The following is a 16,667-nucleotide window of genomic DNA, read 5'->3' as shown; positions in this document are numbered from 1 at the left end:
TCCCTAAAAGGGCTGTCAAGCCCTGGCATAACTGCCCAGGGCAGTGGTGGAGTCACCATCCCTGGAGGGATTTATAAGCTGTGTAGATGTGGCACTCAGGGATGTGGTTAGTGATGGACTTGGCAGTGGTGGGGCAACAGCACTGGACTGTTGAACTGTTGGACTCAGTGGTCTCAGAGGGCTTTCCAGCCTAAATAATTCTGTGATAAAGTACACATTTGAACTTTAAAGATGCAACTGAAGTTTTGTTGTTTGATATTTTGCCTTGTTGTCTAGTGTTGGGTTTTTTCAAGTGCTGAAGATTAGATAAGGTCGTTGAAAGACTCCCCCATTCCTGCAAGGACTCTCAGCCCTCCTCACTGTCTGCTTGGTGTTTTCACAGAAACAAGCCATCAGGCTCTCCAGAACATGCCCAGAGTCCTCCGGGAAGTGGAAGTCTTGAAACAGGAAGCAACATTCCTGAAGGAGCAGATGATCCTTGTTAAAGAAGATATCAAAAAGTTTGAAGAAGACACAGCTCAGTCGATGCAGGTTGGTTCTTGTCTCAGTGTTTATCTGCAACTTGTGAACTTCTGAAGGTTCCAGAATTGTTCACATGAAATGAATCTCGTGAACTCAAGACAAAGCCACTTCTTTTAACATTAGTAGTGGCAATGTGGGTGTGACACAGACCCATGTCCTGAGGAACAGCTGCTCAGGGGTTGGTTCAGAGCTGCTAAGACATGGCTGGGGACACTGGTTTCAGACAAAGTGGATACTAGAATTACAAATCCAGAATTCAAACTAACCTAAACTAACCTTTTGTTGTTTGGCTGTGAAAGTTGTTTTTACATCTCTCGCTCTTTCTGCCCATTTCTTCCTTCTTGTAACAACAATCTTTTCATACCTTTCTTTTTAAGCCCAAGACCCAAATAACTCCCATAATTTAAGCATGTCTGTGGCAGTCATCTCCTGTTTCAGGGTACAGCATCATGTGGTTTTTCTTCCAGGTCCTGGTAGAGATCGACCGAGTGAAGTCCAGGATGCAGTTGGCTGCCGAGTCCCTTCAGGAAGCAGATAAATGGAGCACATTAAGTGCAGACATTGAAGAGACTCTTAAAACACAGGTAGATACTGCACCACTGTGTTTGGTCTTTGTGCCTTCAGCTTTACAGAAAACTGCATTTAACAGCAGGTTTTGAAGTGACTCTCAAATGTGTCCCTGTTTGAAATGTCTCTGTGAAACTGGTGCTGATTCTATCTGAGGAGACCCTTGGTGACAGGCTGCCTTTCCTTGCTGGCAGGACGTGTCCCTGATCTCGGCCAAGCTGACGAGCATGCAGAGCAGCCTGGCCATGCTGGTGGACACGCCGGATTACTCTGAGAAGTGTGTGCACTTGGAGGCGCTGAAGAACCGTCTGGAGGCCATGGCCAGCCCCCAGATCGTTGCTGCTTTCAACTCCCAGTCTGTGGGTCAGTAATTCTTGGTGCTGTTTGCTGTCAGTGCAGAGTCTTTATAACAGTGTTTGGGTGGGGAGTTGGTGTCCTGAAGGCTTCTGGCACTGGAGCTTCTCCTGGTAGAGCAGATGCTGTGGAATGTTCAGTGCTCTACAGCTGCCTGCAGGCCAGTGCTGCTTTGGTTTTGGTACAGCTTGGGGTACCTGTGGCCCCTGCAGGAGGTCAGCAAAGTGAGAGCTGGTTTTATAGGCTGTGTGGATGTGTGAGATGGAGGTGCTGAGGCAGGGCTGCCCTGCTGTCATGGTTTAGTGATGTCAAGGATGCTCTCCAGGTGGGAAGTGCTGCTCAGGTAAGCAGAAGGCCCCTGTTTTTGTGTTATCATAGTGCTGCTGGGCATTTCTGTTACAGCTTGGGAGTGTGATATGGAAGGAAATTTGTTTGGAAACATTCTGACAATGCCTTGTAAAAGCATCTTTATAAACTCTGCTTAGAAAATTTGTGGGTTTGGACTGTTCTTTGTGCCCTTCCTTCCCTCTGCAAAGTATTTGCTCTGTTGTCTCTCATCTGCATGCACCTCGAGGTCCCAAGGGAATCTGGGGCTATGGGGCACAAACCAAACCTTCAAGGAACCTGTGTTTCCAAGCTCTGTGCAGGAGCTAACTGTGGCTTGAGTCAGTCTGAGGCTGCTGGCTCAGGGGTCAGTGTGAGGACAGGTGAAAGCAAAGCTGAGGCCTTTGTCAGGTGTGCTCAAGGTTTGTAAGTAGTGGCTTGTTTCTGGAAAATGATGATTCCCTTCTAGGAAATTCTCTGGCTTTGTCTGGCTTTAACACTGGACACGTGCAGGTTAAGCAGTTAGTTTTAACTTCATTTCTCATGTCTGCTGCCTGATCTTGTTTGAGAGTGAATGTTAGGCAGTTCTGCTCCTGTTTGAGAAGATAAGCAAATGAGGTGAAATTGTATCACTCTATAGGCCATTGTGTATGCTCCCTTGGAAGAGGAATTTTTGCTCAGACTGATGTCTCACCCTCAGCTTTGAGCCTGATCCTAACTGCCTTTTCCTTTGTTTTGTTTAGAACAGGCAAAAACGTTCGTTAAAGTCTTCACCGAAATTGATCGGATGCCTCAGCTTCTTGCTTATTACTATAAATGTCACAAGGTGAGTGTTTTGGTGATACTTTAGCCTAGAGGAATGAAAACGGGAATTCTTGCTGTGCTCTGGCTGCAGAGGGAGCTGCTGCCCCACGGTTCTCACCTGTGCTGTGGCAGGAGGGTGGCACGTGCTCCATTCCCTGTTTCCCTCTCTGAGCAGCCCTGGTTATTCCCCGTGTTTCAGGAGTAATTCTCCATTCAGGTCCTTGTGTCCCTTCCTGCAGTGGACACAGGAGTTGTGTGATCTGCTTGATTTCTCTCTGCCTCATGGTTTTGCTTTGTTATCCATGGATGTGGCTATATCAGCAGCAGCTTTATTACTGCAAGTTGCCAGCTGCTGACTTGTGTAAACTCTTTTCAGGTAAGATTAAAAGTTGGAATTCCAGGCAGTTCTGCAGCCACAACCTGAGCCTCAAATTTCTCACATGACTGTGACTTTTGAGGATTAAGTTCAAGGCTGAGGCTTGCCAAGTATTTCAACTATTATGTGGGGGTATCAGTTACAATCTCATTTTATGAGTAAAATACCAATGTTAATTAAATCTTTGAATCACTGAGAAGCCTCAAGCTTCATGCTACCTTTTTCTTGTGGGGTGCAGAATTATCTGTTACACTGAAGTCTGGAGAGAGGAGCAAGGCTGGGCCTCATGTCTGGCAGAGGTGCTGTGTGGGGAGCACTGTGTTGGGAATAACGAAAGTCAGACCTGTGGCCTGTCAGTTCTCCTCTCAGATGGTTCCTGTTCCCCACAGGTGCAGCTGGTGGCCGTGTGGCAGGAGCTCTGCCAGAGTGACCTGAGCCTGAATCGGCAGCTGACTGAGCTGTACGACACACTCCTGGGGACGTGGCACTCCCAGCTGCAGTGGGCAGCACAGGTTAATGCTGGTGCAGGGAGGGGACAGGACAGGTTCGAGCGCTCTGAATTCTCACAAAGCTCTGAGTAGCTCACTCTGAGTTACACTCTGTGCCTTATTGGTGCGGGGTGGGACTCACGACCCACTTTCTGCTCCTTGTGCAGCCCTTGCAGACAGGATGTGAGTCCTGCTGTTCCACCAGCAGCAAGGTTGCTGTGTTATTGACATTAAAGCTGCTCTATCGCTTTCATCTGTTTCTTAAGTTAAAACTAATTTCTTGGTGTTGCAAATGTGTTCTGTTGCAAGACATTTGAAATACCTGAACTGCTTTATCACTTGGCCTGGAGGAAGCCCTCAAGGTCATGTTGGACTGATGCATGTCGCGCCGTGTAAGATACCTGAGGGCTTCTGCTGTCACCCCTTGGACTCTGTGTGCTTGTTTTTCCTGCCAAGAGTAATGCAGGATCAGAAAAAGTTATTGTCCTCCAGTGAAATGAAGAAATAAGTTCATATTGTTGAGCCTCTAGGAGTTTTTCATCCATGAAGGGCAAGAGATTGCTATCGTGGTGTCACGAAGCCGGTGTCAGTACGAGGCCTGTGCTGCAGAGGAGCTCAGTGTTTCCTTGAAATGTAGTTTTTCTGCCTAATGATTCGATGTGACTTACAGGTCAGATGTCAGGTTACATTTTAGCAGGTACTCTTTGAACTGGGGATTGTGAGAGAGAAATGGCACGTGGGGCAGAGCTCGTGTCAATCTCCCATGTTGCTTCAAAAGCTATCAAAGCAAATGAGTAGAATAGCTGATGAAAGTCACAATCAAAGGCTGTAACACATTTTATGCTGGTGGAGTGGCTGATTCTCAGCTGATTACAGGCTTTCTAGCCTTTCCAGTACTGGCTTCTGCCTATCTGACCAGTAGTTTGGCTCGTGGTGTAGTCCTATTTCTTCATCTTTTACTGAGACATGTTTTTTTCCCAACACACCTGTGTAAACTGAGTGCTCTGTTTCAAATGTCCTTTGCTGCCAGGTTTTTGAATCACTGCAGTGCCTGTGTTCTGCTGAATTCAGTCTTTGACCTGTGCCTGTCTTCTAGTTTCTTGATGGCTGTGGTCAAAACACAACAGTAAATATGTATTGTTCTGGACTTGCAGTCAGGCTGCCTCAGCAGACCTCTTTTGGGTTTCTTACCCCTTGTGAGCTATTTCAGACTTGGAAGCTCTTTACTGCTCTCTGCTGCTGTGTTCCTCTGGGGTAATGTACTTTGGCCAGTAGCTTTTCTGCTGCCACAGGTGTTCAAGAACCCCCATGAAATAGTGACTGTGCTGTTGATTCAAACTCTGGGAGCACTGGTGCCTTCCATCCCTGTGTGCCTCAGCACTGCCATGGAGAGGACAGACCAGGACACCAAGCTGAACCAGCTGCTGGAGCTCCACGATGCCACCGTCCACTTCGCCAAGGGGCTGGAGGTGGCGATGCTGCCAAACCTGAGTAAGGCTCTGGCACTGAACTCTGTCATTCTGTACTGTTGACCCCATTGTCAAGTCCCATTGTGGAACTTTGTTTAGTTTTAGGTGGAGGGAGGGATTATCTCTCCCGAGGTACCGCCCAGTTACTCAGTGTTTGCACCTTTGTGTGTGTGTATCTTACACTGACGCTGTTGACACAACACTGAGTTTCCTGCAGCAGCCCTATCCTGGGCACGCTAGCTCTGCAGGGTAAATAGCATTTAGCACTTCTCCTTTTACAGGCTTCACTATTTCTTCTGTCTCCCAGATGAGGAAATGTCTCCAGGGAGGCTTTGACACCCATTGTGAGAGATCACAAAGCAGAAAAGTTGAGGGGCTTCCTGGAATTGTCACAGCTCACTGAACAAGAGAAGACCTGCTAGAAGTCTGCATCCACTGGATGCTTGTATTTGATTTTATGGTTTTTCTGTTGCTGCTGGCTTAGGTTTCAATTGAGTGACAATGCAGGGCCATAGGTAGTAGTCTATTCCCAGCAGCATCCTCACTGCGTGACTCCAGGTCTGCCCTGTGCTTCCCTCACCATGGGATGTTTGTCATCTCATTTTGGTCATGACCTGCTGCATAATTCCCGCAAACCACACAGCAGTGAGGTGCTGTGTTTGCACAGGCTTATTCCTGACTTCAACTGTAGGCTATTTATAGTCGTTTATGGACCTGGTGGGGCCCCTGCAGAGGCTGGCTGTGGGAAAATCCAAAATTAAAGCTAATGGAGCATTCCCAATGCTCTGCTTCCTGTGTTTGGTTCCTCATATCATTGTCTTGAGCTGTTTGAACCCAGATTCATACTTGATCCTGTAAATTATGATTGCTGGGCAATGTCAGGGAGTGTGACTGGCGCTATGTCTGTGTGGTTGCGTACTCGTTAGTAATTCTCTAGCTTAATTTGTGGTCTGTTAAGGAAATTATTGAAAAGGACTTGGAAAAATGATGCCACATTCTAGAAGATTATGGAATAGGAAGACAACTGCTGAACTGTTATCCACATGTGTATTTAAAAACTCAAACCCCTTTATTTCCATCTCTTTTGCTGTGGGGTCAGATGTTTGGGAAGAGAAGTATCTCAAGAATGGAAGGGCCAAGTGACTCAGCAGAGCAGAGTCAAACCAGTTCCTGCCTATGTGTATGTGAGGGGAGGGTTCAGCTATGATTCATAGGTAATTCAGGTTGGAAGGGACCTTTGGAGATGATCTCGTCCAATTGCCTGCTCCAAGCAGGATCTGCTGCGAGGTCAGACCGTGGTACTTGGGGTATTGTCCAGTCTGGTCTTGAAAACATCCAAGCATGGAGACAGTGCTGACTTTGGCCAGTCTGCTCCATTGCTTGCCTGTCCTTAGGGAGTAAAAGTAATTTTTGATATTCAGGATTCAAAGTAATTATGGTTTGCTGCTGGTTTGAGTTTGGCAAAGCTTCAGGAGAGCAGCTGGTGTCCAGCTCTGATCTGAGAAATAATCATCGGCCCTGGTTTGTGTCGGGGTTTGTAACTCCCTGCTCAGGCCTGGCACTGAGTTCAGCTCTGCCCAGCACTGAAGCAGCAGGGCTGAGTGAATTGAATTAATGTCAATTATTTTAAGTGTGAACCAGGGATTGCCTGTTTGACACTGTGAGAGTAACGTGTTTCACTTCTCAAATGGTTTGAGTTCTTCTGCTGAGGGTTGGAATGTTTCATAGATTTCTGTCACCCAGAAATCTGTTTTAGAGCAATGAGTGATGATTTTCTTGAAAACCTTGTTGAGGCAGAACATCTTGGCTTTAGGAATAAGGTAGAGATAATAACCTTGTCTTTAAGAAAATAGAAAAACCCAATCTGTTTTTCTTCTGGTTTTCTCTCCGTAGTCGAGACTTGAAGCTGTTGGGCAGCATTCCAAGCCTGTGCCGGCAGCATGTTCTAATGAAGAGCTGCTGCATGTAGCTTGAAATGAGGTTTACTAGCATGTTCATCTCTTTGTGGGCTAAACATCTGATTCTTTGTAGAGGAACAGAACCTGGTGAAGGTGATGGAGCTGGTGGAAGCAGTGTATGGTCCATACAAACCCTATCAGCTTGAGTATGGAGACCTGGAAGAAGAGAATCTCCTCATCCAGATCAGTGCAGTGCCTTTGGTAATGTACCAGCCCTTGCTCAGCTGCACAGGGAGAGACTGAAGCTTCCACCAAATACACGGGTCTTTGTCATAGTTACTGCTCTCTTTCCTCCTCTCATTGTTGGTAATATTTGCTTTTTGCAGTATATTTTTGACTGTTAAGTAAATTTGTTTAAGAAATAAAGATAATTTCAGCAGCACTGTCAGGTCAGAGGTTTCCTTTCCCCTCCTGCAGGCAGTACTAGGCTGTGTGGATCCACTGTGTGGATCTGTGGGGAAAGACTGGACCAAAATAACTCTGTCAACCAAGAGTTTGGTTCAGGTTCGACAGAATTTATTAGGAACAGGGTCTGGGGAGAGAAAGTCCTTTTTGTAGGAGATTCTGTTGTTGACAGAACTGTTACTCCTTGAAGACCTGGGGAACACAGGATTTGGCAGCCTGGCTGTGGTTACAATCCATGTGCAGGAGGGTGGAAGCACCAGCATGCCTCTGCCTGAAGAGTTTCACGGGATGGGAGGGTATCAGGCAGTGCTGTGTTACACCAGGTGTCTTTTCTCTAATGCCTGGAAGAAGAGTCAGGCTCAGTTTTGTTGTTATTGTCGTTGCTGTTTAGGAGCATTGGGAGGTAATTGACTGTGTCCAGGAGCTGAACCACTCAGTCAACAAACTCTTCATTCTGGCCTCTGGAGCCATTGACAACTGCATCAAGCTGACGGATGGCCTGGGAGTGTGTGGGCTGCTGAAGGCCCTGAAGGCTCTGTTCACAAAGTAAGGTGCTTTTAGGTACTGCTGCATTTGTCCCGAGGGAGCAGTGAGTGTGCAGTTTGTGGCCAAGGACTTCGTAGTTTATGGAAAACAGCTGAGAGCAGAAAGTGTCTCTGACCATACTGTGAATCGTGGATGTCCCTCTTGCTGCTTTGGGGCAGGAGCTGTTTCTTAGGGGAGAGATGGAAGCTTTTTATGGCTAAATTAGAGACTTTACTCAGCTGTTTTCTATTCTGCTTGGGCTGACTTTTCATTTTTGATAAATACATTTGAAGGTGAAAATGTTTCCCAAAGCAGAATGAGATAAAGACAAATCAGGCTGATGAAAGTAGATCTCGGTGGGGAAATAGGTCCAGAGGTTGGACTTGATGATCTTGGAGGTCTTTTCCAGCCTTAATGATTCTGAGAAACACACTCACTGGGGTAAGTGACCTTGCATTCAGGATCTGCCTGTAAGTGTGGGATACCCCAGGAGTGAGGTTCACTGTAAGTCTGTGCCTTAAAATATCACTTGTATTCCTGTACTGATTAACTCCTTATTCCTTCCCGATACTGAAAGAGCTGCTCACAAGGTATGAATCAGGTATTGCTGCCCTGTGGGAAGGGGGAAGAGGAAAGCACAGGTCTCTGATCTCACCTTCTTTATAGGCAATTAGAGAGCAATGTGCATGCCTCCAGCTTATGGGCATTATTAAAACAGAAAAGGGGGGTGTGTGGAAAACAAAATGTTCTCCTTTTTATCCGTGTTCTCATCTGGGGAGTAGCTGAGAAAACAAATTCATGAGATTGTTGTAACCATGTTCCTGGAGTAAGGGCCAAGTGATGTTGGAGTAGCAGGAGCCCTATAAACTCTTCCCAGTCTTTCCTCGGAAAAATGGTCAGTGTAGGGGTAATAAAATGTCTTACTTCTTCCTTGCCAGGGGAGGGGAGAGCTCCTGGTGATCCACATGCAGCAAACTGAGGCAGCCATACAGTGTTACTACTCGTCTTCTGGTGTAGGCTCAGGTTGGCTGTGAGCGATCAGTTCTTCACATCCAGTGTTTGAACTGGAACCACAGTGTCCCTGTCGTACTCCCTTACTTGGCCCTTGCAGAGGACTGATGGAGTGGATCATAACACATGGCCCTGTGCTGCTCTCCAACCTCTTCTCTTATGCTGGTGCCTCTCTCTGCTTCGTTTCTTGCTGCAGGTACACATCTGACTTCACAAACACACTGCAGTCGATACGAAAGAAGTGCAGGCTGGACGATGTCCTCTCAGATTCCCTGTTCCAGGAGGACTGGACTGCATTCCAAAACTCTGTCCGGTAAACGGGATTGTTTTTGCCTGTCTCAGAGCTGATTCTTGTATCAAAGCTGAAAGGGGGTCAGTTTACACAAGCTCTCAGTGCAGAACACAGGGCTGAGCTCACCATGTTGCAGTGCTGCTGAGCACAGCAGTGCCAGTGGTGGGTTTCAGGTTGCTGCTGGCACAGGGAGTGATGTGGGGCTCCCCACCCTGCCTGGAGCAAGGCTGCATGTCATATCCCTTTTAACATCAACAGCTCTTCGAACTTTTCCCAGTGACACTGAGCTGGCCATTGCCATGATGACAAGTAGCACATGGATGAGGCTATTGGGCAAAAAAATGCAGTGTGTTACAAATGGGTGCAGAGTTAATCACCAGATTGGTTCTTGACAGATATATGGGCTGTGGTTTGGGTATTGTATGTTATAATTACTGGACATGTGTCTTGAGATGGGTTCTCTGGGGGCGTCTGGCATTATCTGCCTAAGATGTCACATGTGTTTTTGTCTTGTTCTTTCCCAGGATAATTGCCACTTGTGGTGAGCTCCTTCACCAGTGTGGAGACTTTGAGCAACAGCTGGCCAACAGGTGAGCACTGCTGACCTTTATTCATGAGCTGTCAGTGTAGGTACCAAGCTGTAAGGAAACAAACCCCAAGGTGCTTTGATTGTGTAGACCGTGGCAGGAAACTGCCACTGTGCTTCCCCCACTGCCTCTCGCCATCCTTTGCCATGCCAGAGATGGGGCACAGACTGGTCCACTCTGTCCCTGAGGCAGTCCCAAGAATCCTTTTCCCTGGATACCTGGCTGCCCACCAGTGGGCTGCCAGATGGGGGGTCAGGAGGTAATTTTCCACCAGATCAAATTGGCGAGATTCTCCCCCATGTGACACAGGACATGAATCATGTGCTGAAATGGTCTAGGTCTGCCTGAACTGATCGATTCCCCGTGAGTGAGGAGTGTCAGGCATGGGCAGCATGTAGATCTTTTGTTACTCCTTGTTGTAAGCAGTGCACTGCTGAGCCTGCTGTGCCTTGCAGTGCTCTGCTGTGACTCGAGTGTCCATGCTCTACAGCACACAGCAGTGCACAGCAGGTTGGCTCAGGGCCTATTCCCCACTTGTTCTGACAGCACAGTTCTCTCTTTCATCTCTGTATTTTTGAGTTGCACACTAGACCTGAGGGTTGGCTGTAATTAGTGTCTCCACCAGGGAATACTCTCCCTTGAAAGGCAGTGCTGGTTCTTGGGCACTTGATACTTGCTTGGATACTTCCCAGCATGAGGACAGGAGTGCTGAGTTCAGAGGATTCTGCTGGTGACTTTTGTGTACTTGTTTTCAGGATTTTATCAACTGCTGGGAAGTACCTCTCAGACTCCTACAGCCCTTGCAGTTTTGCTGGCTTTCAGGACTCCAGTTCTGCAGAAAAGAAGAGCTCCATAAAGAATCCCTGGCAGGAGTACAATTATCTCTTGAAGGAGAATCCATCTGAGTATGCCAGCCTTATGGAGATGCTCTACACCTTAAAGGTAACTCTGGTGTCTCTGGAGAACTTGCCTCTATCACAGTGTGCTCTTGGTAGATGATACCTGGATTCCCTCTCCAGCCTGATGACTTTCCATCCTGGGCTGCAGAGACACTGATCCATGGAGAGATGAAATGTCCAAACCCAGGAAGTCTGGAGTCATTTCATCTCTCCCAGATCATGGCTGTTTTGTGAACATGCCCTTATCAGCTCAGGTGAGGGAGATTTTATCGCAGTGAGCATTGGGAAGGTTGTGTTGGAGCCATCTCAAATGCTGAAGCCCTCAGCTTCCTGAGGCTTTCTCTGCCATGTCCAGCCTGAGATAGAATTCTGCAGGGTCATTCATGCATGGATCTGTGAACAGGGTAGAATGACTAGTTATCTTCTTGTGGATCTAAGCTATGTTTGCCATCTTTGGTCACATGGAGTAGTGAATTCAAGGTTATGAGTCTTTTGTTTCCTCAGAATGTTTTGATTTCCTTTGTACTTGATTTACTAGCAACTTTTGCAGTTCTGCTTCAGTGTTAAGTGTTTGACTTTAAACCTTGGCTAAACAGTCCAGTTCCACAGGCACTCTTCATGTAGATCTCCGTTCCATGCAGGGAATCAGTTGTGCCTTTGAGGAAAAGGCAGCTTTGCCATCTTCTCTCTGAGTCCCTCAGTACCACTCTGTGCCAGGGCCTGGAATGTGATGCTGATTCCTTGTCCTACACTTCAGAGAGCAATGGCAGTTTCTGTCTTGTGTAACTGCTTGGAATAAGTCATTCCAAAGGAAATAGGTTGTGCCACTGTGGAGAGAAGCTCTGCTGCTTTAGGATGGCCTCATAAAACCCCTGTAAGAGTTTGTGCAGTTCCTCTGTGGTTAGGTGAGTGACTTCTGATTTTCTGTCTGTGTATCAGGAGAAAGGCACCAGCAACCACAACCTGCTGTCATCGTCACGAGCTGCCCTGAGCCGCCTGAACCAGCTGGCACACCACCTGGCCTTCGACTCCGTCTTCCTGCGCATCAAACAGCAGCTGCTGCTGGTGCCCAAGATGGAGGTGAGCACTGGGGGCCGAGCTGGATGGGCAGGGTGCACCTGTGGGATTCCTTGGGTCACTGTTGCTTACCTTTCTCCTCCTCAGAACGTTTCCCTCTGGTGTCATGTTTCTCCCACGAGCTGCAGGCCGTGCAACGGTTTCCTTTCCCTCACCCACAGATGTTTGCAGGCTCTAATGTTTGTTTGACGTGTTGCTTTCCTGACCCCTGTGAGTGTGTTTCCCACAGGGAGCTTGGCTGGAAAGGGAGAGTGTTCTGGGCCTGAGGAACGACATGGGGAGCAGTTTCCTCACCACCTGTGTTCTCCTTTATGGAATTCCTTGGGTAGCCAGAGTTTGTGTCACTGGGAGATCCCTTCCTAAAACACTGACAGGCTTCATGCTCTGGAGAATCATTTCATCCTGCACTTTCTGCCTTGCAGGGCTGGAGTTCTGGTGGCATTGGTGAGACCCTGACAGATGACCTGCCAAACTTCAGTCTGACCCCTCTGGAATACATCAGCAATGTAAGGGAACTGAGCTCTTTTTCTACTCTAGAAAACAAATTGCCATGAACACTCCAGAGAGCAAAGATTTGCTTGGAGTAGCAGTTCCCTGTACAGGTCTTTGTCTCCATGAGTGTTTCAGTGGCTGCTTGTCTGACCTTGTGAAAAACTACTCCTTGTACAAAGCATAATGATGTGCAAGAGCCAGTGTGTGGGTGAGTGAGTGGCTGCCAGGCTCAGCTCGCTGCTTTCAGGTGTGCTTCACTGCAGGTGACTTTTTTCTCTAGCAAAGGACTTGCCTTACATTTGTTCAGTGACTCAGCTCTTGGTGCTTTTATTCCAGATTGGGCAATACATTATGTCGCTTCCTCTGCACCTGGAGCCATTTGTCACTCAAGAGGATTCTGCTTTGGAACTGGCATTGCATGCTGGAAAACTGCCATACCCCCCAGAGCAAGGTAAGGTGAGATCAAAGGCTTGGAGTGTCTGGGGGAAGTTTTCCCATCCTGATGGTACACAGGTGTGATGATGTGCCTTTTCTATCATCTAGTCGTGCTGTTCCTTCCAAGAGTCTCTTGGTAAGACCCAGGAGGAGCCTCAAAATAATGAGTAAAACTTCTTAGGTTTCATTCAAACTAGAAGCTTTCGCTCGGTCTGTTTGAGTTCCATGTTCATTAAAACTGTGGTTTGGGATGTGAAGAGTTACTGCTGAGTCTTGGCTCACATTGGTGCTTCAAGTGGCTGTCCTTACCTGCTGTGTCACCACTCCTGCTGCACTAACAGCAGTAGCCACATAATGCCTGCCCACAGGTTGGCAGCACACCTGGTGTGCAGGGGTAGTCTCTTTGTGGTGGTATTATTTCCACAGACAGTGAAGAAAACACAGAGCTTGGTATTTACTGACTTCCTGGAGCCTTCTGAGAACATGCTCTTTAGTTCAGACTTCTGCATTACTTCTTTTGTCATCTTAAAGCATTTACGTGTTTAATGGCTCATTAATTTTCAAAACACAGATGAAGACAGAATGCCTTTAAGGCTGGAAAAATACCCTGTGAATCCTTGTCACTGCAGTGGTTTGCAAATGGCTCCTGAAAGAGGATCCTGTAAAATGTGCCAGGCAGTGCCCCTGGCCCCAGCTGACTGTGCATCAGCCCTTTAGAAGTGGCTTACCTGCACAGTAATTGAGGGAGGGGTTTTGGGTCTCAAGCTCACTGTCAGTGCTGTGTAGCAGAGGGAGGACACCTAACTGCTTTGATTACTCTAAAACCAGCTGATAAACTGAATACCTTGATGTTCTGTGTGAGGAACAGTAAAGACATTATAAAGCTGTTATGGGTTGTGTTTTATACAAGAACAGCAGGTGCAGGTGAGGGTGCTGGCACTACCCAGAGCTGTGTGTGTCAGCACTAACCAGAGCTGTGTGTGTGCTGGCACTACCCAGAGCTCTGTGTGTCAGTACTACCCAGAGCTGTGTGTGCTGGCACTAACCAGAGCTGTGTGTGAGTGTGTGTGCTGGCACTACCCAGAGCTCTGTGTGTCAGTACTACCCAGAGCTGTGTGTGCTGGCACTAACCAGAGCTGTGTGTGATGGCACTACCCAGAGCTGTGTGTGTGCTGTCACTACGCTCTGTGTGGTGTGCTGGCACTACCCAGAGCTCTGTGTGTCAGTACTACCCAGAGCTGTGTGTGCTGGCACTAACCAGAGCTGTGTGTGATGGCACTACCCAGAGCTGTGTGTGTGCTGTCACTACCCAGAGCTCTGTGTGTGCTGTCACTAACCAGAGCTGTGTGTGTGCTGGCACTAACCAGAGCTGTCCCTGCAGGAGATGAGCTGCCAGAGCTGGACAACATGGCTGACTACTGGTTGGGCTCCATCGCCAGGGCCACGATGCAGACGTACTGCGAGGTCATCCTGCAGATCCCAGAGCTCACACTACACTCCACCAAGCAGCTCTCCACAGACATTGGTGAGCACAGGGCACACAGCACTGCTGGTGTCACACATGGACTGCTCTGTTACCACTGCCCCAGGGGTTTTTCCTCTAACCATGAGCACCTTGAGCTGATACGAGTCATAGCTTCTCTTTTGCAGTGTTCTGTCATGTCCCTCTTGAGGGAAGGGGAATTTTCCAGTGGGTACTCTTGCTGCTTCGCTGCTTTGTGACTGTGGAAGCTCAAGTCCTCATGCACGGAGAGGATTCCTTAGGCCAGCCTTAGTGAGAAGGAGCTGCATAGAATCTTTTCCAACTGTGTAGAATTTTTTCCACTATGGCCCTGTTCTTCCCCTTCTCAGAGTGTCATGTGCTGCTGAGATATTCCAGGAAAGGGGGTACATGACATGTGCCATGTCTATTGAGGGTGCTCCAGTGGATTACAGAGGCAGCTGATTCATTTCTTCCATCCTCTTGATAGCTGAAGTGGGAAAGATCAGCTAAAGGTCTTGTGAAGCTACTTGTGGAGCACTTGAGCAGCATCCTTGTTTACAAACCCTCCAGGGTCAGCTCCCCTGCCATGACTGACTCTGCCCTGCTGCTCTGAGGGTGCTGGGAGCTAAGGTTACTTTCAACAGGGATAGATTTTCAGCAGCAAAATGGGAGAGAGTTGGCGTAGGCTCCTCTCTGCCTTCCCCCGTGCCACAGCTAGTGGCTGAGGGAGGGGCTGGTGGAAGGTGTTGGGGAGGTGTTTCTGCAGGATGTGGAGGACATGGGCTTTCCTTATCCAAAACTGCTTTTAGGATCACCAAGTCCTTGTCCTGCTGTAAATCATGGATGCTGACTTTCCCCCAAGCCCGAAAATGAGGGTACAGCCAGTATCTGCTCAGCTCCCCAGAAGGTGTGCTTGGATGTCAGTGAACTCAGTCTGGGTCTGTTTTCTGGCACTGCTGTAAACCAAGGCAGTGGCTGAGAGGCTGGTACTCTCCCCACCATCCTCAATTCCCAGCTGCCTGTGGGTCAGTGAGCTGGAACTGCCTCCTGCCTGCACAGCCACGCACCTCGGCAGAGCTGCCCAGCCTCAGTGCCAGCCCTTTGCCCTCTACCTGTGCTTGGGGTGACTGACCACCCTGAGGATGTAGTGTGCGGGTACCAAAGTGTGGCTGAAGGAGTCTCGGTGCTCTGCACAGAACAGGCAGTGTCTGAAGCTGTGCACAGGCAGCCAGAACTACACCCCAGGCAGTGCTGTGAGATCCGTGACCATGCTGCTGGTGTCTGTGAGCACTTGGAGATGTCCTGGAGAACAAGGATGTCTTTCATTTCAGTGTCTGTTACCTGTTAAATACATGTTTTTCCTCAATCTTGCAGATTACCTGATAAACGTGATGGATGCCCTCGGCCTCCAGCCCTCACGGACCCTGCAGAGCATCGTAACTCTGCTGAAGGCCAAACCAGAGGATTTCCGCCAGGCTGCCAAGAGCCTGCCCCGCCGGATGGTCGGGAGCATCGCGGCCATGAGAGGCCTGGAGGGTTAGCTGTGCCCTCCCTGCCACTGGCACCAGGGCCATGAAGGACTGGAGTGTGAGCTGTGCCCTCCCCGCCACTGGCACCATGGCCATGAGAGGCCTGGAGGGTTAGCTGTGCCCTCCCTGCCACTGGCACCATGGCCATGAAGGACTGGAGTGTGAGCTGTGCCCTCCCTGCCACTGGCATCACTACCACGAGGGGCCTGGAGGGTTAACTGTGCCCTCCCTGCTCCTGGCCCCTCTCAAGGACTCACCTCTTCATGTTGATTTTCATTTCTGCAAGGACAGTGAAAATATCTCTGGGGTTTAGGGGAATTTATTTCACGCTAACGTTTAATAAATGTCTTTGTCTAGGAGAAGCTTGTTCTGTTTTTCCATCTTTAGACATAAGGAAACATGTCCTACAGCCAAATTTGCCAAAAACTCTCCGGATGATCCTGAGTAGTGCTGAAAATGTTCTGTTGGGTGCTGGAGAGTTTGTGCTTTGTGGTGGCTGTTTCAGAAAGTATAATCTCTTGTATCTAGGGTGATATTTGGGTGCAGCACAGAGGGGCTGGCTGGGAGCTCCTGTGCTTGCAGGCTGTGGCCATTTCTCAAGGTTGTTGTTATTAAAGAGCCAAGAAGTCTCTTCACTTAGCAGATGAGGCTTGATCAAGCTCGACCCTGAGAATAAAACCAGCTTTGTAGGTTGTTCCTGGTGCAATTTCAGTATTCTATTGAAAGCTGTGAAGTTTGTAAGGAATTGAAGTGGTGCTTTCTTGTAGAATTTGTAACTGTTAGTTACATAGGTCTTTGTACAACATCTCACCCAGCCTCAGTGTGCTCTCTTGGGAGACAGCTGGGCAGAATACAGAGAGGTCCCAAGACTGGAATGCCAGCCAGGCCTTCAGCACTGCCTCTGCAGCAGAAATCCCCTCTGCTCAGCTGGGCTCAGGTCTGCCGTGGGTCTGGCTGGAATGGAGCTGAGCTGAACACCTGAGACACTTCCCACTTTTATGAGTTGTCAGATACCTCCACAAACCAGCAGTGACTGGAATGGTGACTATCCCTGTGCTGCAGAGAACATG

At 48.4% G+C, this 16,667-nt stretch overlaps 1 protein-coding gene across 1 annotated transcript in view; it reads left to right on the top strand.

Moving 5' to 3' along the window:
* Window positions 1-15,790, top strand: part of COG7 (component of oligomeric golgi complex 7) — a gene marked incomplete at its 5' end in the record, with an annotated part of 16,152 nt that extends 362 nt beyond the window's left edge. The window contains 16 exons of the mRNA XM_009073838.1: window positions 383-531; window positions 990-1,106; window positions 1,284-1,452; window positions 2,511-2,593; window positions 3,337-3,459; window positions 4,728-4,926; window positions 6,936-7,063; window positions 7,659-7,813; window positions 9,000-9,116; window positions 9,620-9,685; window positions 10,438-10,624; window positions 11,521-11,661; window positions 12,081-12,164; window positions 12,487-12,601; window positions 13,967-14,110; window positions 15,443-15,790. Coding sequence (XP_009072086.1) covers window positions 383-531; window positions 990-1,106; window positions 1,284-1,452; window positions 2,511-2,593; window positions 3,337-3,459; window positions 4,728-4,926; window positions 6,936-7,063; window positions 7,659-7,813; window positions 9,000-9,116; window positions 9,620-9,685; window positions 10,438-10,624; window positions 11,521-11,661; window positions 12,081-12,164; window positions 12,487-12,601; window positions 13,967-14,110; window positions 15,443-15,609 — 2,144 coding nt within the window. The remainder of the gene's footprint in view (window positions 1-382; window positions 532-989; window positions 1,107-1,283; window positions 1,453-2,510; window positions 2,594-3,336; window positions 3,460-4,727; window positions 4,927-6,935; window positions 7,064-7,658; window positions 7,814-8,999; window positions 9,117-9,619; window positions 9,686-10,437; window positions 10,625-11,520; window positions 11,662-12,080; window positions 12,165-12,486; window positions 12,602-13,966; window positions 14,111-15,442) is intronic.
* Between the last annotated feature and the right edge of the window lie 877 nt (window positions 15,791-16,667).

This window comes from Acanthisitta chloris, unplaced genomic scaffold, assembly GCF_000695815.1.
Source record: "Acanthisitta chloris isolate BGI_N310 unplaced genomic scaffold, ASM69581v1 scaffold6444, whole genome shotgun sequence".
Classification (NCBI taxonomy): Eukaryota; Metazoa; Chordata; class Aves; order Passeriformes; family Acanthisittidae; genus Acanthisitta; species Acanthisitta chloris.
The sequence above is the reverse complement of the archived record's forward strand: the minus strand, read 5'-3'. Positions and strand labels throughout refer to the sequence as shown.